The sequence below is a fragment of the Fukomys damarensis genome, unplaced genomic scaffold (genome assembly GCF_012274545.1).
Source record: "Fukomys damarensis isolate Sample0158 unplaced genomic scaffold, DMR_v1.0_HiC HiC_scaffold_10, whole genome shotgun sequence".
In the NCBI taxonomy this organism is placed as follows: domain Eukaryota; kingdom Metazoa; phylum Chordata; class Mammalia; order Rodentia; family Bathyergidae; genus Fukomys; species Fukomys damarensis.
The window spans coordinates 38,116,027-38,139,649 of NW_022900922.1; the positions used below are offsets into that span (position 1 = coordinate 38,116,027).

At 48.5% G+C, this 23,623-nt stretch overlaps 1 protein-coding gene across 1 annotated transcript in view; it reads right to left on the reverse strand.

Annotated features, from left to right (window-relative positions):
• Window positions 1–8,390: 8,390 nt before the first annotated feature.
• Window positions 8,391–23,623, reverse strand: part of Irf4 (interferon regulatory factor 4) — a 32,490-nt gene continuing 17,257 nt past the window's right edge. Inside the window, exons 6-13 of the mRNA XM_033761795.1 lie at window positions 23,457–23,618; window positions 22,665–22,863; window positions 21,845–21,933; window positions 21,160–21,304; window positions 19,277–19,384; window positions 16,662–17,015; window positions 13,307–13,419; window positions 8,391–11,348 (exon numbers count right to left, since the gene is read on the reverse strand). Coding sequence (XP_033617686.1) covers window positions 11,205–11,348; window positions 13,307–13,419; window positions 16,662–17,015; window positions 19,277–19,384; window positions 21,160–21,304; window positions 21,845–21,933; window positions 22,665–22,863; window positions 23,457–23,618 — 1,314 coding nt within the window. The 3' untranslated portion in view covers window positions 8,391–11,204. The remainder of the gene's footprint in view (window positions 11,349–13,306; window positions 13,420–16,661; window positions 17,016–19,276; window positions 19,385–21,159; window positions 21,305–21,844; window positions 21,934–22,664; window positions 22,864–23,456; window positions 23,619–23,623) is intronic.

Sequence of the window (23,623 nt, forward strand, 5' to 3'; positions counted from 1 at the left end):
CTGCCAACAGGGCTTGGAGAAACACAGCAGCACACGTTGCACCACCCAGACGCCATGGGGCCAATGGGTGCTGGAGGGTGAGATCCTGCCCTCTGCCACAGTATAGATAGGACCTGTGGATGTTAGGCTAAGTGCAAAGCCAGGTACTGTGTGATCCATGCAGGTGTGGAATCTGAAAGAGCTGATCTTACAGAAGTGGAGCTGGGAAGGCAGGGCTGGTCAGTGGTACTAGGCTTCGGTGAGAGGGAGAGAAGTCCCTAGTGTTCAGTGGCACCACAGGGCAACCACAGGTCCCCTCCCCAGGCACCCCAGCGGGTAAGGCAGGAGCAGGAGGGCTGAGGCTCTGCAGATGCAGGCAGTGCCGGGCCCAGAGCTGTTCCCGCGGCAGAGAGGCCTGGAGTCGCCGGAACCCAGTTGGCAGCCATCTTTCTCTGCCACCAGGAGTCTCAGGTGACACCGGATGGGATGCAAAAGCACACGAGGAAGCAGAGACAGGGGCTTCCTGGTGTGCACTGTTGACTTCTCAACAAGCCTCCTCAGGCCTTGGCCCCTTCCTCCTGAGAGCCGCCCTCTTCCAAGCTGCTTCCCTTCCCCATCCTCCCCGCAGCAGGCCGGGCTTGCCCCAGCCCTGCAGCCCCACTAAGCTCCCAGCCTTTCAGAGCTGAGGATTGCTGTGGAGGCTCGCAGGGAAACAGGAAGTAGTTGGTGGGCACACCATCCTGGGAAGCCACGCAGTTTGAGGAGGCCTGCAGGGGTCCTCTGCACCTGCTGCTGGGGCCTCAGCTGGCACCCACACCTGTGACACCATGTGAGGAGGGGGCCTCCCTGATGAGGCCTGTTTGTGTGGCCAGGCAAGGGCAGGCTGTCTCCTGGTCCAGGCTCTCTGGCATCTGCAGCAGTGGCCCCAGGGACACAAGACCAGCAGGCTTCAACACAGCCACCTGGGAGAGCCCCAAGCCCTCCATTGTCAGATGAGTAAAGATTTGTTTTTCCCCTAACCAGAGATTTTGCTGCTGGTGTGGGGCTCTAATCGCAAGGTGGTTATTCATCATTCCAGACTGGTGGGGACTTTTGCTGGGCTTACCCAGAGCCTGTTGGCTGGGGCTTGGCTTGGCCCAGGCTGCAGTGGAGGAGAGCACTGGGAGTGCCTCCTATTCTGCATCCAGGATGGGGACTCAACAGTACTGTGGGCCTTGCCCTTCCTAATGGCCACATGGGCCCCCACCCTCCTACTGATGGGCCAAGGGAGGCTGGGTCCCAGGGCCCAGGCCACCAGGTCTCAGCCATCACCTGCCACGGCTGCCCAGGGCCCCTAAGCCTGTGTGTGGCAAATGCTGAGCGACACATGGAACTCAAGGCATAAACTGTGGGAAGGATAGAGTGTGTCTGGGAAAGAGCTGCACTCCTACCCAGTCTTCAGGAGGTGCCTTTCTCCTCCAGTACCTCCCAGACCAAAACCTTGTCCCAAATGTTGGGATCTACGAAGTTCCCCTGCAAACTCTGGCTACACAAATCCTGCTTGGCTGGATTTCCCTTTGGCTTTTCCAAGGGGACTTTCCTCATCATAAGGGGCAGGTGCAAATTGAGCAGAAGAAATATTCTTGAGTCAGAGGCAAGCAGGAAGTTTTCCTTGCTTCCCCACCTGAGGGGCCAGGAAGTCTGAACAGAGCAGTGGGCACCAAGTCAACCGCAGTCCCACCTTTCACAGGCAGCACAAGTCACTCATGCCCAGTGCCCTGCTGTTCTGTGAGGAAGAACTCGCCTAGGAAATGCCCTCTATGCATGGCCAGCCCACTCTGGTCACCATCACTCGCTCTCCTCCAGCTGGAAGTAAGCTACAGGTTACCAGGGCAGCAGCCAGGACTGGCACAAGGCCATCACTTTACAGGTATCCCCAAAAGAGAACAGCACTCACTGCTGCATCTCCCTTTTCTTCAACAGTATAAAAGATGCGTGTTTTATCTCAGCTTAAACATTATTCAAGTTTAACGTTGGATATGATGACATAGATCATCAATGTGAAAAAGCCCCCGAGGCTGGGTTGTCATGACTTACAAACATGGTAGAAAGGCTCGCAGAGCTGCACTGGCCTGATGGCAGTGACGTGGGACAGTGCCAGGGGGACGTGGCCCCGGGGAGACCAGCGTGGCGCCTCCTAGCCGAGGACCTGAGCCACACAGGCTACACGCCTGCTCTTCCTTCTCGCATTTGGTCACAAAAAGCTTCCAACGTGTATCACTGACAGCAGAACCATGCTGCAGAGGCTCCTGACATGGAGGAGCTGCCTCTGCGGTCCTCACCTGGAAGGAGGGCAGAGTTCTCCAGCAGGGCTGTGAGAGTGGAAGGGATCTGGTCACCAGGTGTCAAAGAAGGATTTGCTTCTTGGAGAATCAAGTCAGTCAGAGCCAAGTCCCTGGATATGGGGCCCCTTCTGGCCTAGAAGCCCTGCTTGCAGCCTGGAGCTTGCACCTGGGCAGAAGGCTGGGAGAACTCGGCCGTGCTGGTTCCTGTGGGGATCTTCGCCCAGGGGATTCTCTTCAGGATCCACCTGCAGCTGTCATTCACATAGCTGCTCTGAGAAACCTGAGAAGCTTCTCAAGTGTGTTATACTACTTTCATCAGCATAAGGTGTCACTGCTGACTAAAAAGTATGGATAAAAATGGAAACTATCTCCCAGGAAACCAATACTTAATTATTCTCAATTATCCAAAATTTCTGTTCATTTAGTAAATTCCATGCTTGCAAAGCCCTACACCAGGTGCCATGGGAGACAGGAGTTTGGTGTCTAATGAAGGCCTGGCATGACCAACTGGTGGGCAGGGAAGCATTCAGATCGTACACAGTTGGCATTTTGTTTCAGTGGGTATCTACTTTAAATGGATGATCATTTATGTCAGGCATGTGAGATGCATGGCTTCAGTAAACATTGATTGTTTAGCATGGCACTAAAGTCGACATTTAAATTTAAAAAGTGAGTCAACCTAAAGGTATCAAGAAAATAATAATCCTTTTAAAAGTATTGTAAGAAACATGTCAAATAGGTAATAGTTATTTAAATTACTAATCAAATGCATTTAAATTATTAAATATTTGTCATATATTTCAAATACATAATATTAAAATAATAATCATAAACAAAAACTGTGAAGGCGGCATATGTATAATTAAAACTTAGAAGCCATTAAGATGTGGCACCATGCCCATTCTTGAAGGAGTTTATGGAAATAGCAGCCAGGCTCAGCACACCAGTGTCCTGACAACAACCGCACACCGAAGACGCCCACACTGCAGGGCAGGACAGTGGGGATCAAATCCCCTCCCTGATGTTTGCTGCCATGCAACCTTCACAGGGCCCAGTGCCTGTCTATAAGGTGGGAAATGCAGTCTCCAGGGTTACTGGTAGGGTTACACAAATAAAATTGATTTTTTAAAAAATGTATTCATTCTATAAATATCTATTGATGGCCCACTCTGAGGTTCCTGACTCTGGTTATGAGATCAGCTGTCCAACATTGAAGCACTCAGCACCCAACACATGCTCACTCTGAGTGAACCTCACTGAGAGCTGACCAGACCTCAGCAGACCCCAGATCTGGAGTTTGCCTCTCCCGGTCTCTCTGGGGAGCTATCCTGCTCTCTGCCTGCAGGCTGTGTCCCATGTGGAGGACCGATGCCCTCAGGGGTGACGCTGAGTTCACCTCTTTTCAGAGCAGCAAGGTGTCTTAGGAAGCCCAGGCTTTATGCCAGTGGTGGACTGGAGTGCACTGTCCCGTCTCAGTCCGATCTAGCAGTAGCAGAGGGGAAGGCAGGGTGACATCAGAAATAAGCACTGAAGCTGTGAAACCAGAAGGACCTGGTTTAGAGTTTCGGCTTTCCCTCTTAGTAGTTGCTGGATGTTAGGCTGATAACTTTGTTTCTGTGCCTCAGTTTCTTCACTTTGAAATGGAAAATGGAGACACTTCCTCCCTAGAGATTCCCTTCCTGCAGCATCTGTCTCACTACTTGCTCCCTTGCTGCACAGGCCGTGGGACAGGGAAAGGGTGGGGTATCAATGACTCTGAGTGATGCACAGTGGTTCCTTGGTCCACCAACTTGATTTTTTCAGCAGTTCTGGTCACAAACCAAGTTGGACAAGAACCCAATCAAATTCAGTGGTGAGGTTCAATGTTGACCTTATGAGGAAATTTGATTCAGTTCTCATCTAATTCCATTTGTGACTAGAATCGTGGAGAGAATTGAGTTTGTGAATCGAGGTACTACTATATCTTTTTAAAAGTCAGTGGTCTTCAGAAAGTCATAAATTGCTAAGGATGTGGAGAAACTGGAGTCCTCTGTACTTCTGGGAAGGCACAATGGTGCACTCACCATGGAAGATGGTATGGTGAATGCTTAAAAAGTGAAGTGTAGAGTTATACAATCCTGCAATTCCCACTTCGAGATATGTGATTAAATAAACTGAGTCTCAATGGCCCATTGTCTCCCTGTATATATGGCAGCTTCAGTCACAAAAACTAAACCATGGAAGCAACTCAGATCATCATGGGAAGAGTGGATAAACCAAGTGTGGTCTTTCATACCATCAAATACTGTTCAGTCTGAAAAAGGAAGGAAACCCTGACATGCACAACACAGATGAACCTTGAAGACTTATGCTACGGGAAATAAACCACTGACAAAAGGACAATATAGTACACAATTCCACTCATGTTAATTATCTGGAGTAGACAAATGGATTTGAACAAAAATAGAGAGAGATGTCGGGGCCTGAGTGAGGGACACAAAGAGCTGATGTTTAATGAGTGTGGAGTTCGAGTCTGGGAAGAAGAAAAAGTTCTGGACTCTACTTTATGCCCTGAAATGTGCATTTAAAAGTGGTTAATATGGAAAATTTTATATTATGTATATTTTCCACAGAAAAGAATCCATGTTCTTGTCCTTCCCAACTCCAAGAAACTCCAAGTGCTGATGTTAGCATAGGGAAATAGTAAGGCTGCAGCAGAGTGGGCCAGGGCTAAAGGGATGAGGGGTGAGGCAGGAGGGAGATGCCCACGTGGGGCACATAGGAAGGGCAGGGGCCATGAATGGTCCCACATGAGTGTGGCCCCAGCTAGAAAACCAGGGAAAGTTCAGGTGCAGTGTAAGAGCTCAGAGGGCAGACTATCCTGGGGAAAAGACAGCAACAGGGCAAGGATACCCTGGGGGAAAGATACAGCAAAGAAGTAGACCTGGACACCAGGCAGGGAAGACCAGGGCCCGTGAGGCCTAGACCCTCTGGCCCGGCACAAGCTGTTGCAAGGGAGGGGAACCCAGACCCGTGGGGACCCGCAGAGCAGCCTGAGAAACAGAAAAACCACCAAAAAGTATTAACAGGGACATACCAACTTAGTAAGATTGCATTCATCCTTCTTCCCCACTTCTAGTAACAAAATCTGTGGTCATGGGAGAAATTTCAAAACTTACAAAAGTAAAAGAAAATACAAGAAAATTAAAAATCTCCATATAACCTCATCACCCAGGAACAAAACTTATACTGTTGACTAGTCTTTTTAAACTACTTTAGGTACAAATTCCATATCATTTCATAAAACATATATCACATTGTTCTAAAATCCTTTTCATGTAACAAATTAACAACTATTTTCCTGTGCCATAAAATGTTTGTGTAATATAAAATTTTAAAATAGTTTACATTTCATCCTAGAGATGGACCATCACTTAGCCAGAACCCTGACAGAGACTACTAGACATAAAAGATCTATTCCATCATTCTCATCTACTCACTGGGTGTCTTTTCTGGGCCAGAAAGTGTCATTGTTCTAGGTGTATAATGGCAAATCCAGTTCATAGTAGGGAGGAAAAATTAATAGACAAGCAGTTACAACCAGAGTTACAGACACAGTAGGTACACATCTAAGTCCATACCTGCTGTGATTTGTGTCCCCAAAGGTCCATATGTTTAAAGGCTTGGTCCCTAGGTTTTGGTACTATTGGGAGGTGTTGGTAGCTTTAAGAGGTGGGGCTTAATGGGAGGAAGTGAGGTTGTGGGGAGTGTGGCCTGAAGGGATTGCGGAATCCCGGCCCACTCTTCCTCTGCCCAGCTTCCTCCATCATACCTCTGGTCCTGATGTGCTCCCTGGCCAGTGGCCCAAAGCAATATGCCAGTCAATCAGCCATGGAAACCTCTGAAACCATGAGATTTGTCTCAGGTATTTGGTTACAGCAACAGAAAGTTGACAGATAGCTCAAGTTTTCAAAAAATAATTCATATTGTCTTTAATTTTTATTCTAAACTCTTATTCTTCTAGGGTGGTAGAAACTCAAACTGAGTTTACTTCGGACATCTCCCCTTCCCTTGAGTTGGGACTAAGCTTGGCTTAGTTCCCATAGTGCTGGGGTATGTGTATGTATGCATGTGTGTGTCTGTGTGTACATGTGTGTGTGTATGTGTACTGGTCTGTGGGGAGTGTGGCCCACTCTCCTGTGTCTGTTCAGATCCATCCTGGGGCATCCATCACTGCTTCTCCCAGTCATCAGTGCACACAGCAGCCATGGAGTCACCCTTCAGTCCCATGCCCTGCCCCTGCATAACTTGGGAGTTCTCAACATCCCTTCCAATAAGTTGTTCTCAGCTTCACTGTCCCTCAAGCCTCTTCCAGGATCCAGAAGATAATTCTCCTTTTAAGGAGCTGCTGAAGTCTGAGTATTCATGTCTTCTGGGGAACACTTCTCTTCCCACTTCTGAGCATCTTTCTCTGGCCTGGGTTAGGAGGCCAGGAGGTCCGAAAGAGCTTACCTTTCTCAAATTCCCAGCTGGTTTTATACTTGGGTCCCAAAGGCTCAGGTGGGGAGGAAATACAGTGGGAAAATTGGCTTTCAGTGCCTCAGCACTGTCATCCCTCATAGAACTGAGCAGAAGGTAACAAGAGAAGAGAGAAAACACTTCCAGGAAGAGAGGACTCCTGGCTGGGACCTCCTGAGGAGCAGACGGCCAGATGAGCTGGTGGTCTGCAGAGGAAGATGCCCAGGGGAGGGGAGCAGGGTGTCTTTGAGAACATTCCAAGTAGAACCACTTGCCTACACATGGTCAGGCTGGTGAGAGTAAGGACCACTGAAGAACCCAGGATGTTCTCAAACAACTTACAATTCCTAAGTGGACATTGATTCAGAAGATATTTGTCTGTCTGGGTTAATTTAGGCACAGTCTACCCTAGAAAAATTGAGATACCACAACCGACTCTACAGGTCTTTCTAAAGAGATGATGTGCCATTCAGTATTTTTCCTGCACAGATGAGTATTGCTGGACACTAATGTGCTTAACTATCTTGTTAATTACTGCTCTAGGAAAATGAATCCAAAACAGTCACACTTGCGCCGTAAAGAAAGGTTCAACTTCCTGAATCTGAAGGAGGTGTACAATGATTTAGTGGCAAGTCCAGTGACTCAAAATGTCTTTGAAACACTCATTTAGATACAAGCAGTTGATAGAGTATTTGAAAAAACAATCTTGCTTATGTATACTGACTTGAGCTATCCATGTGTGGAGTGGAAAAGCCCTGAGAAGCAGTGTGGTAATTGTACTTTTCCATGATTCCACTTGATTATCACTTAGCCAATTAACAATCATTCTAGTAAGTTGGGGGTGCCAGACCCAACCTCCAGCTTTTCTGACAGCTCCCTGAAGCCCTCAGCTGAAGGATTTAGACAGCCAGCTGCAGCCTGGCACCCTGACAGTCTCCGTTAGACTGGAAGTAGATGGGTCTGGGGAGGACCACGCCCTTTAAGTAACAGAGCAACACAGGTGGGAAAGGGAGTTCTCAAGTGGCTGCTCAGAGAAGAATTTAGAGCTGAGACCAGCAGGAGACTTAAGGACCCTGGGGATTGTATCTTGTGTGCAATCTCTATTCACAGTTATAGATCACAATGCTGGTTAGCCTACAGCCCTATCACCCTTCAACAACAAAATCAGAGAAGCTTTGAATATAAAAGGAGGTATTACAAACAATGTCCTGGGATCTACTAGAACTTTTAGAACACAAATAGAAAAAAGCAGTCAGGTTCCAAGGGAATGAAGATGATGAATAACTCTTCCCAGATGTATTGACATCTGCAAGATGTGTTCTTCCTGAGAATTGTCCAGAGCTAGCACATTTGCAGTTTTCTTTTCTTTTTTTGTTTAACAAACTGAGCACTTTGAGATCTGATTTCCAACAACCAGGAAGGAAGTAGACTGCCAAAGCAGCCTCACTGAGACAGTCGAGCAGAAGAAGGAAGTAAGTAAAAAGCTTTCAAGAGGAGTGTTCAGTAATTCATATACATTGTAACAATTTTTTTAAAAAAAGCCTTTATTTATCAACTAACTAAAAACATTACATGATCACATCAGTATGTTTTGAAATTGAAATTTACATCATAATCCATGATGTGTGGAGACTTTCCAGAATGTTCTGCCAGGTCTCAACAACGTGGCAGGACCCTCAAAACACTGGGCCAGCCAGGGTTCTACCCACCAGCAGTTCTCTCAGCACAGGGGCACAGGGCAGAGGAGGAGGGAGAAATGGACCCCATGACCTGTAAGGTTTTTTTACTGCAAAGAATCTGAAGCAAAAAAGGAGTGCCCACTGGAGGAGTGACCTGTTGGTCTTTCTCTTGTTTTCTCCTCCACATCTCCCCTCTCTTCCACTTCAACTATGATTTATGGGCATGTTCCCCAAAGCAGTGAAAATAAACACCAGGATAATTGACCTTTGCTGCATTCCCACATCACACTGGTCAGCAACAGACACCAAGGAATAGATGAGGTTCACCTATGGCCTTGAGCTCAGTCTTATGGACATGGCCCTCCTGTGCCTGGGTGATGACCACATCACCAGTGTTGCTAGTCCTTTGCAGCTTACATTCCTTCTCACAATACAGAACCTCTCTCTAGCTCAAACCCACTGACCAGCTGGATTCCATATAGGTGTCCATTCTGTTCTGTTTAGGATGGGGAGTTTCAAGGATTCAGCTCTAAACAAGTCGGTCACCTGATCTCTCCAGTGGTCCAGAAGACATCAGTTACTGCCCAGAGTTTCACTAGACATATGAAATCCCAAGAGCAACAAAAATCCAAGACCATGCTTCTGTGAGGCTTGTACAATTCCTCCCCTGTGACCCAGAGCTTTTGAGAATAACAATACTCAAACCCTCGACAGCATCTTCCATTTAATACAAACTAAATGCTAGTGTGCACATCATATGAGATGACGAATGAGGAAATGACTCCTTTTCTAACTCCTAAGACCACTGTCAGGATTCTTCACCTGACCCTTCATTGTTCACCTCCTATACATCCCTCAGGATTAAAACAGTCCACATATGTGGGTATGAAGATGCGGTCAGAGACCATAGCCCAAACCAACAAGAATTTTTCAGAAAAAATGTGGATTAACTGTAAAAGCAGCAAATATTTTATAAAAAATCACACAGCATTAAAAATCAGGCATCATTTGGATAATGAAGACTTAGAGGGTCTGGAGGGACAGGTCCTGGAGGAGAGCTTTGGTGAAATGCTGGCACTTGATTAAATACTCTCAAGTGAGCCAGACGATGGATGGGGGCCTGGGAAACAGCAGCTCCTAATTTTACCTTCACCTTCCCATAGGATAATATACCCCCAAATACTCTGCATCTATAAGATGTATAAATTACAGTATTCATGGGACACGTTGGCTTCCCAGAGGTGCCCATGCTGCATGGTGGATGAGCCGCGTCACCCCTGGTGCAGTGTGGCAGGGCTCCGCAGGCCTCTAGAAGGGTGAGGTAAGTGCGTGCTGGCAGGCAAAGCTAAACCCTCTGTGGGCACTTCGAGGCAGAGGATTTGTGTTGGAGAAAAATAGCTGCCTCTTATTTCTTTCTCTTCCAGATTGCTTACATTTTTTACAGTCAATATGCAGTATTTTAGTATTTAAAGATCCTTTTTTAAAAATAAAAATGACATTCCAGGGCTTCACTGCTTACTATACTTGATAAAGGCTGTAACTTGGGTAATGTGAGGTGTACAATGGCATTTACTAAGTGCCTGCTGAATAAATCAAAGAATAAAGCTTAGTATAAGAAAGCCACATGTTTGGGAACTATCAACTCTTTTGCTGAGCCTGGAAGTAATGTCAGTCATTTTGTAGTAGGAGAAAAATAATGCAGTACAGGACACCTATTTGCCTACGACACGGAAGGGTAGCGGTCGGGTGAGTCCAGGCAAGTGGGGATCTCTGGGATTTCATTAAAAAATAGATTTGGCAAAAGTCCAGTAGTTTTAAGGCCCTGCCAAACTATTACTGGCACGAGGAAGCATCTAATATACAAAATAAGCAGAAACAGCCCCTGAGTGTGCAGTTACACAACGCGCAGAAGCCTGCCTGGGTCTTCCAATGGGCTCACCAACTTGAGCCCCAGCTCTGCCTCCTAGTGTTGCCATGGATACTACCAATACCCCAACACAACAAACAGAGGAGGGGAAATGTCACCATGCTTTAAAAATGGGTCTTTAGTACTGGGATTGTTGATTTTTTTTCCTTCTTCTTCTTTAAGAAAAAAGTCTTAGTAATAATTTCTACAGAATGAGAAACAAGAACCAAACAAATTATTCCTATCTGAAAGTGGGCCTAAGGTTTTTTGGCTGAAGAAAATGACAACAGTGTTCACCAACTGGCTTCCAGGGCAGGCCAAGGAGAGGAAACGGGGTGCAGGGGTTGACTCCACAGAGATCTGGGGCAGGTGATTCAACTTCTATCCCTCAGCAGTATTTCCACATGAACTACAGCTCCTAAAACACGAATATAGTTCTTTTGGATGTGCAGTGTGGTCTGCAATTTAGATTTTGTTTCCCTGAGAAATGATACAATACTTCAGTTTTTGCCAAAACACAAGTTTTCTCAGTCTTTAAAAGAGAACCATATTCTGGCTTCTATTTAAGTGAATGAAAAAAATGTGGCTTGGTGAGTTTCATGGTATGAAAGGTGGTCTGTGGAGCAGTGGAATGGTCTGCTTGTCAGACCTGAAGACTACAGTTCCTTCTGTAATAAGCTCATCTTTCCATCAACGGCAGCTGATTTTCTACACCCATCCTTGCTGTGAGCTCTGGAGCTAAGAGAGAGGGCAGTCCACTGACCGTCTTTGTCAAAGTGAAATACTTACAATTAAAAATGTCTTTTGTCTTGACGGTTTTCACTCTGGGATGGAGGAGTGTCGGATGGATCTGTGGTAGTCCTCGGGACTGCTGATGTGCTCAGGTAAATCATAGCCCCGCAGGAAATGTCCACTGTTTTGTTGAGCAAAATAATACAGCTGCCTGGCTAGCAGGGGCTCCACCTTTAACAGGACAGCAGAAGTGTTACTGAGGTCTTCTTTTTAACATTGTGTAATTAGCTCATCATGAAATAACTCAAATTCTAGGGGTTAAGTTCTAAATAAAGTTCAAAATTATATTCGATAGTGCACCAAGACATTTCCTATTTAGAGCCCCCGAAGAGCCACTTTTTTGTTAGTCCTGAATACAGAGCAACCTATGGACAGAATCTACTTAGTTCTGGATTTCAGTTGAGGCTAAACATAAAGATGATCTTCTACATCAACCACTTGAAATTTACATTTCACTAAGACTGGATGAACATTATCAGATTAAACAATCAAATCAAAAGGTCAGGCAAATTTCAGGGTAATTTAAATTAATGAGTTTATTTTTCCACAAGTGCAGTATGATAGAGTGACAGTGCACCCCAATGACTGAAGACACCCGGGCAGACTACAGAATTCTAAACCAAATGGGAAAAGAAAAGGAATAGAATTCAAGGACAACAAAACTGCTATGAGGAAAAGAGAAGTTCACTGGCCCCAAACATATCTAGTTTGGTTATCAGTTTGGACTACCAAAAGTCTACATTCAGCTTTTCCTGAATCACAGCACCAAAGACCAGCTGAACTCTTTCAATGAATGGTGTTAAATTGAGCCTTCGCGCTATTTGGTACAGATGTCTTGCATAACTCCTCTGTAAGCCCCTGAGATGAATTAAATCCATAATAAAAAACAGAACTCCTAAGTGTGCACCTGTACCTTCTTCTTTTATGGACCCCTCACTTCGATTCTTAGGGGCACCTGGCCTGTGAGTCCTCCTTGCCTGCCCCGTGAGAGGCACTGATTCAGAACCCTCACCCTTGGATCCATGTAGGAGGTGACCGCCCTTCCCAGATGCTGCTTGGTAGGGCTGGGTTTATTTGGGCATGGCCTTCTCTGCCCATGACCAGACATCCGCAGTTGTATCAGTCACTAAAGAGAAGTTAGGACAGAATGCTGAAATCTAGGATTATATTTTTGTTGGCTGGTTGACTGGTTTTTGTTTCTACAATTAGGAAGAGTAAACTGTATGTCCAAGTTTAAAGAGTATCTTATTTCAATTTTCTTACTTTTAGAATACTGAAGATAAGACTCAAGGTTTTATGCGTGCCAGGCCAGTGTTCTACCTCCAAGCCACCTTCATACTCCAATTTTCAATAAGAAATATCACTAGAGCTAAAATCTCATCTGAATTTTGATATCATGGGGTATAACTTTTTACCTGGGACTGCTCATTCTCTGTGTTTGTAGTAATGCAAAATTTTCAAAATCAAAATTGTTTTTTTAAATGACAAATAAATGCTAAGTGATGTCTATATAAACCTGTTTTCTCCTTTATGAAAAAGATGCAGCACAACTGCATGAATCTTATACAGTACAAGAGCCCAGGGGAAGTGACTGGTCTACCTGGATTCCTTGAAAGATGTAGCCGCCCCCAGATAATTATTAAATAATTCCCAGAAATCCTGAAATAGAAGAAAGTCTAGGCAATATCTGGAGATGACCTCTAATACACACAAGCGCACCATTAACATCCCAAGTGGAAAGAGATTCTCTCTCCAGGGAAGAGGTGCCAGCTAGGCAGTATTTAAATGCCGTGAGACACAAAGAACTCCAAAGGGCAACTTTTAGTGTCAGTCTTTCTGCATCTCTGTAAATGGGATTCAGCATTGAAACATCAGAAGGACAGCTGCGCGGAGCCCTTGGCTGGAGTTACCACTCTGGCTCTGTGCCGGGTGAGCTCAGGGCTGGAAGCAGCACGCAGGTCCCTGGGCTGTGCTGCCACACACGTGCTTGCTCCCGTGCTAGCTCAGGGTTACGTCTGTTTTCCCAGGTCACTTGACATTCACATTTCACCTGAGACTTCTCTCAGGGAAGTTTGACAAACAGCAGGAAGATGGCGTGTATGGCAGTGATGCAGCAGCAGAATACTCACATGGGCCGTGATGAGCTTCCTCTGCCTCTGAGGGTCTGGAAACTCCTCCCCGAAGCACAGAGTCACCTGGAAGCGAGGCAGGGGCCGGCCATGGTGAGCGAAGGCCTGCAGCTCTGAGAAACAGACAAGGCCACCGTGTCAGAAAGCCAGCCACTCAGGCTGGCTCAGAGGCAAGAGCACTGTGATCCCTCACGGGGAGAGGAGGGGACGACTCTTTCTCTCCCAGAGTAGGGCCTTCAGATACCGAATCACACACATACCGGGGGAACATGGCCCAAACTCAGGGACACTTGAGGCAGGCAGAAGTTCACAGAAAGGTGTGAAGCAGGGAGGAAAAGAAAAGCAATGGGGTTGCTTGGAGGCAAAACAATAACGTATGCAAAGAAGGTTTTTCATTAAGAAAATCAGAATGTTCCCACATCTCAGGATCATTTTAAAACTTCATGCCCCAGCCACAAAGGCCACACAATAGTGTCTGTGTTACCAAGGACACAGATGGCTCAGGGACACCTCGGCAGCTTGGGGGCTGGCCATCAGCAGCCGCATCCCACTTGGCTCTAGGTCTAAGACGCAGAGGGCGGGACTCTGAGCAGATTTTCTTGCCAACAGAACAAGGACTTGGTTGTGGATTGAGGAAGCCCCATGGTCCTCTACCCCAGGCCACTGCTCCTGCTTGAAAGGCACAGAGCAGAGGGGAACACTGCTGGAAAGACTCATGTCTAGGGCTGGAGAGGTAACTTGAGAAAACAAGTAATAAAGACACAAGAGCAGTCCCTGGAGTTGACTCCTGTCCTCTCAGTCGGACTCCAGGGGTTCTGAGAACTGAGCTCAAGCCCAGAGTCCTGTCTGCAGAAGGTGCGCATCTAAAGGAGCTTCTGCGCTCCCCCAGAGCAGCTGTGCCACCACATCCTCAGTAGATACGCTTCTGGGGCCGTCCCCAGCAGGGTGAAAATCCTGAATGGGTAAGACAGCAAAGATTTCCACTGCCCTGTGCATCTGAAGAGTTTCTAGCTAACTCACAGGACTACTTGACTTCCTGCATTTTTTTTTTTCCTTCCTGAATTCAAATCAAACCTCACCTATGCAGTCAGGACATGTGTACCACACTCCCAGTGCTGGGGCCCGCGGGGACCGCACATGCTCCTGGCAGTGGCAAGCAGGCACAGGCTCTGGAAAAGCCATGCCTTGTACACTTGCTAACATGAAGACATTTGGTAGGACCGACCCTTCCCTGTGCACAGCTGCAGCTCTGAAGTTGGCAGCACCTGCCTCGAGCCTCTGTAACCTTAGAAGTTGTGGTGCATGCAGAGCACAGGCCCCAGCTACAGTTAAAGCGAAAGATCACGGGAGAAGAGCCCTTGCTCACAGATGAAGCTGCAGTGCGAGGCCAGTGAGATCACGTGCCCTGGTGCCCAGGTCCCCCTGCACCTGCTTCTGGGCTGCATCCGTCCCTACCTGAGTGCACCCTGCAGATCTGTCTGTCACAGCGGGGACTCCTGCCTCCCTGGAGTGTGCGTGGCAAGAAAAACGTGGAGAAGCCAGTGCGGGTTCACTGGGATGCCTTAATCTGTGCTCCGAATCCACAGAAATGGAGATCTGAGACCTCTGGCAAAACACCAGCCTGGAGAGGACCCTCTCCTAGAACTCGAAAGCACTCTCAGAGCCTGAGGTAGGCAGAGGAGGGGCAGCAGGGCCTCCCTCAGGGCTCTCCACTCCTCTCTGCTCCTTGCTGCCAGTACCACTCCAGACCCCAGCTGGACTCAGAGCCTAGCAGTGACTCGGGACAGTTCTGTTGACTCCACTGATGGGCCTCTGCCCCATGTGTCCTCTTCACCACAGTCATCTTGGGCAACCTCTTCCTGCATCCCACCTCTGTGGAAAGGGTTTTATCTGGGGAATATTTGTTTTGGGCACCAAAGGAGAATTTGGATGAACCTATGCAAACTTGGGCTGCTTAAGGCAAAATGCCAATCAAATGCTGGCAGTGCCAGCGATAAGTGCTTCCTATTTTCACTTTGAATGAGTTACATCATGAAGCACGCTCGTGATCCAGCAGTCCCACTTCTGGGTATGTACGCAACAGAAATGAAATCAGTGTGTCTGCACTGTTCAGTCATCAAGATAGCAAATTAACCTAAATATCCACCAACTAATGAAGGATAAAGAAGATGTGCTAAACACACAACAGAACATTACTTGGCCATAAAGAAGGAAATCACGTCCTTCGCAGCAACACAGATCATCCTGGATGACATTATTTTCAGTGAAAGATGCCAGGAACCAAAAGATGAATCCCAAATGACCTCATTTATCTGGGGTATCTTAATAGAGAGCCTTCACCCTCAGTATCTGAATCCAAAGGGCTGAATTCACATAAGCAGAGAGCAGACTGGTGGTCATGGGGGGTAGGGCAAGGAGGCTGGGGAGATGGAAGTCAAAGGGTACAGGCTTTGAGTTAGGAGGAATGAATTCCATGCACCTACTACACGTGGCCAAGGCCACAGTTAGTAATTAGAGTTGAACTTGCTGCTTCTATGAGTTCAACTCTTAAAGGGGATGGTGTACTTTATGCTTGGGGACTGTTCAGCATCGTCTGCAGTGTGCTCCACATAGAAAGTGGCAAGCTCAGTTCACCCTCTCCATGACATGTGTGAGCGGCAAAACCCCACGCCATCCCTATGTGCCTGAGAGGGAGGGGCGTGAACAGGAGACAAGATGCTCAGAAGGCAGCTGTGGGAGAACCAGGACAGAACGAGGAGGGACAGAGCAGCGGGGGCAGCAGCGTTCTCTCCCTCTAGCAGCTCAGTGACACTATTGAAGCCTCCCGTAGCAGTTGGTGGCTTCAGGAACACCAGCCCAGGGCTAACCAAACTATCTTGAAATCAAAACTAGAGCAACACAGTACACTGCTTCTGGAAAACATAATGCAAAGCAATCGCAAGGTAGAGGCGAGGCGAAGCCTCCCCCTCATCTGCCTTTGCTACATGGGTTCGGGGCTCTGCTCTTCTCATCCCACTTGCATGGGGTGATGCGATGCATGGCTGAGAAGGTTAGCAATGTAACTAAAACCTCCATGAGTTTTCCAGGAACCCAAAAAGAGCTGGTCTCAGTAGATAAGCTTGAGGAGACCTTTGGCAATAAAACAGACTATGTCACAGGGCAGCCACTGAAAACCAGAGAGCTGAGCACTAAGACGGAGTTATCTCATCCGGATGCTGGGCCTCGGGACAAGAGAGGAAGAGGACAGCAGCACAGTGGATACAGGCCAGGCGGGACGCCGCTGCTGGGTGAGGGCCGGGGTAGGAGGGACCCTGTGTCCACTGTCACCACCTCCCCCCAGATGCTGAGCTGGTACCTGACAGAAACTGCTGCGTATCGAAGAGCTTGCAGATCTGGTCTCTCTCCAGCTTGTTGGGCCGGTCGCTGCACAGAGCCAGGGGCCCGTCCCAGTAGATCCGGCTCTGGCACAGTCTCTTGGCATAGAGCCCGTCTGGGGCCATCCACAGGACCACGCCCCTCTCCAGGTGACTCAGCAGCTTCTCGATGTTCTTCCTTTGTCCATTGTCCTCCGGGTAGGGGAACAGGACCGGGTCCAGGTTGCTGGCATCGTAGGTGTGTCCGTGGGAGATCCGGCAGCCTTCAGGGCTGGTCGTGGTCAGCTCCTTCACCAGAATCTCCCGGTAGTACAAGCAGATGTGCAGCCGGCAGTCTGCGAACACAGAGCTCTGCAGTCAGCGCTGCCGCCCGGGACGTCCCCACAGCAAAGCACCAGAGGTCGACTGGCCGCGGCCTCCCCAAGCGCCCAGGCAGTAGCCGCCTGCCGGCCTGGAGACGCTGTGCTCTTGTCCTCTGCCGCAGCGCCCCGGGCTGAGCACATCCGCTGAGAGGCTGTGGAAGGACACATTCCACTCAGCAGACCAGGGCATATGTGGTCGGGGATGATTTCATTTTTTTGAAGACAAAGGAAAGTGTGTATATCATCAATTTTCTACAAAATTGTTTACATCAAATCAGAGAGCACCTCTGCTGAAGAATTTAAGGAGTCACTCTGGGGTGGTGATGAGAACAGTAACGCTATTGACATCGGAAGTAATTTGTCACTGAATGGAAACTCACCTTTAAGCAAATCTGTTTTGATTTTGGAGGAGGAGAACTCTAAGTTTAATTTACTAGCAAAAAAGTACATAGTGGTTTTTCAGAAGAAAAGCGAGTACTGTATGTCCACACACCCGAAACTTCCCTAAAGTATCAATTTGCCATCAGATAGATGACAGATGATAGGTGATAGGTGACAGGCAGACAGCAGCTAACTGCTAAACCCTTAACTATGAGTGGTGATTTTTGGATGGTGGAATGTGATGCTTTTCTTTTTTTTCCCCTTTCATCTTTCCGATTTTTAAAGTAGTTTTCTATAATGAGTATGTGCTGTTTTTATCATAAATTAATTCTGGGGTAAGGAAAGGAGTTGAGGCTGGGGGTGTAACTGGTGGTGCAGCGTTTGCTTAGCATCTGTGAGGCCTGGGATTCCCAGCCCAGCACCAAAAGCAGTGCATGTGTGTGTGTGTGTGTGTGTGTGATGTGCTCTATAGGCCTCCAGCTGTGTAAAAACCTGCTGATATCTCACTAAGATTTGTGTTTGAGTTTGAATAGCTCTAAAACTGGGCCTTCTAAAATTTTTTTTGAAACGAATTTATTTATAAGTTTTACTGATTTCAGTAAAACTCTTTAAAGTCTCACCCACAGACCAAAGGACAAGCTACGCTGGCCAAGGGCTCCTTACTGAAATGCACCTGCGGCTGAGCCTCCTGGACGGGATATAACATGGCTAGGAATCGGGCTCTGAAAACTCATTCAAGACTGATAATTAATCTGCATTATGCATAGCAAAAAAAGAAAGCCACAAAAGCCTCGCATTCCTCAGGCGGGTTTTGAGACTTAACCCACACCACGGTTGCTTCCATTTCTGCTGCTGCGAGCCCCAGTCAGGCTCACCCAGCGTGAGTGGGCGTTGGCCATCAGAGGTGACTCTCAGGGCAGGTTTCATTTCATTGTGTGTCGTCAGAAATCACAAGGTTGTAGATATAAATAGCCACTTATTTCCTATTCTTTAGGCACCCACACAAGTCTTAGATGCTCAAGAAAGGGTTTGAGAGTTTCTAAAAACAAATACAAGTCTTGCTGCTCAGAAGCAGCTCCTCTTCCCGGGGATCCTCGGCTACTGGTGAGCCGGCCCGGGAGAAAGGACCTGGAAGGTAACACCGCGGCTCCTGGTGAACAGAGAGGCCCAACTCTCAACTCCCTAAAACCTTCAGAATTTAGCTTATATTTTCTGCCAGTGGTTTTTAAAGAGGTCAGAGCAGGGTGAGAATTCCAATGCTTAAACTATAGATTTTTACTATAAATTCAAATTCCACTGAAGAACAAATCAAAATAGTATTTAAAATATGCGTTCTTGGGAACACATGCCTAGTAAGTCCCGAGGTGCCCTGCTCACTCAGCTCAGCACCCACGGTGCAGGGATTCTATCAGAAGTGGAATGAGAGTCCGACTGAGTCCCTGTTGTCTGCAAGTCTCGTGGAAGTGCAGAACAGACCACACTGTGCACTCCTCAGGGTGTGCAAGTGTCACAGCTGGGCCAGAAACAGCGCCCTGAAGCTAAGGGTGAGGTGGACTGGCCCTGGAAGGTGTGGAAATTTGGATGACTTCCTAGGTGAGGCAGTCAGCCGCAGGTACCCAGGATGCAGGAGACTGGGGGTCGCATCCTCCAAAGGCTCGGTGGGCATCAATGGAGGGCGTAAATGTGCTAGCTACTTTGGCTAAGCTTCCTAAGGGTGCTCCTGTGGTGACCACAAGCCTTTCCGGCCCACTCCAGGCCCTGGAGGGTGCAAAGCCAGTGTCTACATTCCTACCCCCACCATTCCCCAAAGGCCGCCTCTCAAAAGGAGCTTCCAGCAGGAGCACCGCACTCACCTGAGAGAGCTAAGGCTTCAGCAGACCTTATGCTTGGCTCAATGGGGATTCCAGGAGCCTGGGACTCGGGTGGGGCACAAGCATAAAAGGTTCCTGTCACCTGGCAACCTGCATTTGCAAATAAAAGGCAGAGGGTATTGGAAGAGGGTCTGAGTGTGGAGCCTGGGAGGGTGGGGCCAAGCCTGGGACCCCTTCCATCCCAACTGCCTTCGGACAGCAGGGCACGTGCTCTTAGGACAAAGACAAACTGAAACCAAGTCGGCTGAAGGAGGAGGGAGCCACTCACAACCCTCTCCATAATTTATAAGCGGGAAAACTGAGGCTCAAAGAGAGACAAGGGGATAAGCTCCTGTTCACATAGCAATTTCATAAGAGGGTACTGAGCTCAGGTTGGGATGATTTCTGACACAAAGCCTGATCAAAAGCCAACAGTGTGTTAAAGTCCATGTCTGCTGTGCTTGGTACTTCTGGGTTAGGATGAAATGGAGCTGGAGCTCAGGCAGCACTGTAGCTATGCGTTACCCTAAACATGAGTAGAGAAAGAACACACCCAGAGCCCAAATGGGCCGGCTAACACTGGCTCAGCACCTCCTGTGGTGCAATTCTCACACAACTCAAAGCACTGCCTGGAACTCCAATGCCATTTGTTCAATTTGTTTACTGCAGCCTGCGCTCTGGGCACAGGCCTGAATCCCAGGAACTAGTGTGAGGTGAGCTACTTCCTCCACTGCGATTTGGAAAATCAACCTTTGTTGCCAATCACCCTGAAAAGCCCATAAAACTGAATTATAAGCTTCTTTGCTTAACATGCCACTCAATGCAAATACTGAATATTGATAAAATCCTTCTATACCAGAAGGCTAGAATGCCCTGAACAGGACTGGGAAGGGGAAGGTTCCCATTAGGAGGGCGCGGGTGTTCCCAGAGCATAGCAGAGGCTGATCCAATCAGCACCCCACCTACGCAGCTTACTCCAAAGTCCCCAGGGCCCGTGTTTGCTTCACTGAACACAGCTCTTAAGGTCTTCTTTGTACTTATCTACCTAAGATCTGCTGTGCAGCCTCATTTGATGTAAGGGGACCCATGGGCAGCGTACCACATCTAATCCAGGGTAAGCAAGTCTTTGAGACCCAGTACTAGGCAGCCTCCAGCGGGAACACTTTCTTTCTTTTTCCTTGATGTTTATCCACTCCCTTCCTATCATTTCTTTCAACACCAAGAACAGCTATAACGGGCACACCTCTGTCCCAGGGACAGAAGCTGGCTCAATAATCTCCTGGTGTCCTCACCCGGGAGGGTGTGGGCACAGCTGGCATTTGCCCCTTGTGGACAGATGGCCAGAAACAGACTCCTGAAGTTGTGGCCCTCAGTCAGCATTAAGGGAAAATCCAGGAGGGAAGACTGCCAACATCCATCCCATTTTGCTTATGATTACAAAAAAGATTATTCAGACAGGATGAAAACTGTTAACACATTAAATAGTGTATCGACAAGCATTTTGATGCTGCAGTCTTGTCTTACATGGAAGACTGGGTTTGGGATCAGGAGATCTGGAAGGCAGCCCAGCCCCATTTACTGGGTGACATGGGCTTGTTACTTCCATTCTGGGAGGTTCCATGAACTCTTCTAGTTTTTTTTTTTAAAGAGCAATTTTAGCTTTCTGGAATGCTCTGTGGTAGTTAACTAAGGACCCACACAAGGTCAGACTGGCTCTGAGGACTTAGCACCCCACAGCACATAGCTGTCTCCTCTTCGCTGTACCCAGGGCCTTTCTAGGCGCCCCCAAGGAGGAAGCCCGTGGTGCTGCCCAGGGGACCCCAGGAACACCCAGAGCCCACATCCCGCCGTTCACTCTTCTGTCTCATGACCAGAGTGCTCCTTACCATTTTCACAAGCTGGGCCTTGCCAGTGGTGGTTGCGGGGACCAAATGGCATGGGGCACTGATATGGGATTTCTGGGTGTGGCTGCTCAGGGACGTATTCCCTCCAGCTTCGGTCGTGGGGCGGCATCATGTAGTTATGGACCTGCTGAAGGAATGTGGGAAGAGCCGAGATGAAAAGTGTCAGCATGGGAAGTGAGGTGCTTTCACATCCTCCCAGAATCCTCAGGGAACCCCTTCTCTGGCCATCAGCCAAAGCATTTTATCATCTAAAAAGACCTGCGTGAACCATTCATTGGACCAAGTGGACAGAGCCACAGAGGGTCCGAGAGCACAATGAGGGCACTGTTGGGAAGCACTGCCCAGTGTAGAGCATCATCATATGGTTGCATTTGGCCCCAAAAATACTGCAGGGAAATCTGCCTTCTCTTCCCCACCAAAGTGGACATAACAGAGCTGTATTCACACCAGGACAGCCTACAGCAGTCAGCTGCCCTGTGGTTTCACATGACAAGGCTCTGCTTCCAAAACCTTCAGAGGTCTGGTTCCCAGAGGACTGGGGAACCTGGCGGGACACACCCAGTCTCCCCATTCTGCCACCAGGGACAGCAGCACCACCAGGGAAGCCAGACATTCACACAGGGCTGAGGTGCACGCCGCCGTGGGGACCCTGCGCTGCCCTCCGAACCTGGGCTGGGAGAGGGGTGTAGGGTGTCGTCATGGAGTAGGCATGGCCGATGGTCATCTGAGGGTCCTCCAGGGCAAGCTGCTTGGCGCCTGTGTGTTTGGGGAAGAGGGAAATGGCACAGAGTGAGAAAAAGGAACTTATTTCACATCAAATCTTGGAAAAATACCTGAGGGTTTAATTCTTAGAATGCATAGCATGATATTGACAAATAAGGCATTTTCTAGCAACTTTCTTGGGTAGTTATTTTTCCACGCCATTAAAATGATGTCAGCAGGTCTGACTTGTTTACGATAGGTAAGGAATTAATAAAACACAGGGTGCAAATGTGCTTTGCCAAAAGCTGGAGCCAGCCAGACACTGCAGGATTTATTTAAAATGCAGATTCCTGGACCCACACACACTGACCCTACTCTTGGAAAGAGAGGGCCAAAGATCTGAATTGTAATAAGTACCCTATCCTATTCTTAAAAGTTGGCATTTTATTACTATAAGTAGTAACACTTTGTGGGCATGCAGTATGCTTCCCCTTCTAGAAAATAGTTACTAACAGCTATTAGACAAAACAGCTTTACTGAGTCTTCCAGCCCCCCCCCACTGTAATAGAAGCACAGCACGTGCTCACACACACACACACACACACACAGAGGCCTGGACTCCACAAAATGACCCTACACCCAAATCACAATATTTTCAACTTGAAAATCACAGAACTTGGGCACGGAACCTGCTGGGCTCTAAAACTGCAAAAATAGAAAGTGACACTCAGAAGGAAATGGAGGCTGTGTGAGCGTCGCACGGCGACCGGTTGGGGAAGCCCCACCTTTCTTGGCCCCCTCTGGGACAATGCGGTACACTTTGTATGGGTCCGAGATGTCCAGCTGGCTCCTCTCCACCAGCTCCTCAAAGTCGTTGCTCTTGTTCAAAGCACACCTCAGGCGTGTCTTCCAGGTAGGAGGATCCGGCTTGTCAATGCCTTCCCGGAATTTTCCTTTGAACAGAGCCCACGCCTGGGAGGAGAGTGGGGAGGGAAGGATAGGTCAAAACACAGTCTTTCTAAAGACAATCCAGGAGCTGCACTTCTCAGAGGAAGAAGGATGCTTCCGAGTTAGACCGGGGCTCAAATGTGGCATCCAGAGACAGCAGGCAACCCAGGCAAAATAATTCTCTATGTTCTGGTTGCCACGTCGGAGAGGTGGCTTTGACCTGGGTGTTTAGGAAAGATGGAGCGAGGCCTGGAGACCTGGGGATGGGCTCTACTCGCCCTGGCTGAATCGAGCACGGGGAGGCCCCTGCAGGGTAAGCAAGCAGGGCCACAGGCGGTGACAGCAAATTCCCGGAGGAAGTCCCCTTCCCCTGCCTGCAGGTGGGGCCGCCTCAGCACAGCCCAGAAAGGGGGAACAGGAGGCGGGCTGAGAGGCGCCAAGTGAGGAACAGGTAGAAGTGAGAGCCAGAGAGCAGAAAGAACCGAAGAAGGATCCCGTGAGAGAACAGGGAAGCAGAGAGAAGGGCAGACAGACAGACAGACAGAGAGACAGACAGATGTGTGATACGGAGGGCGAGAAGGATGCAGGCCAGGGTCGGGTCCCAGGTGAGGAGGGAAACAGAATCCCACCCCTGGGGCGCTGGCTGTGCCAGCTTCCTCTGGGCTCCTCCAGGGCTGGCCCTGCTTCTGGGCCGACGAGGAGCCCCCAGGACCCTGATCGGCACAGGATGCGTCCCCCTGCGGCCTGAGGCGGGAGCCGCCCGCGCCGCCCAGAGCCGGGCCGCGCCGCACCTTGA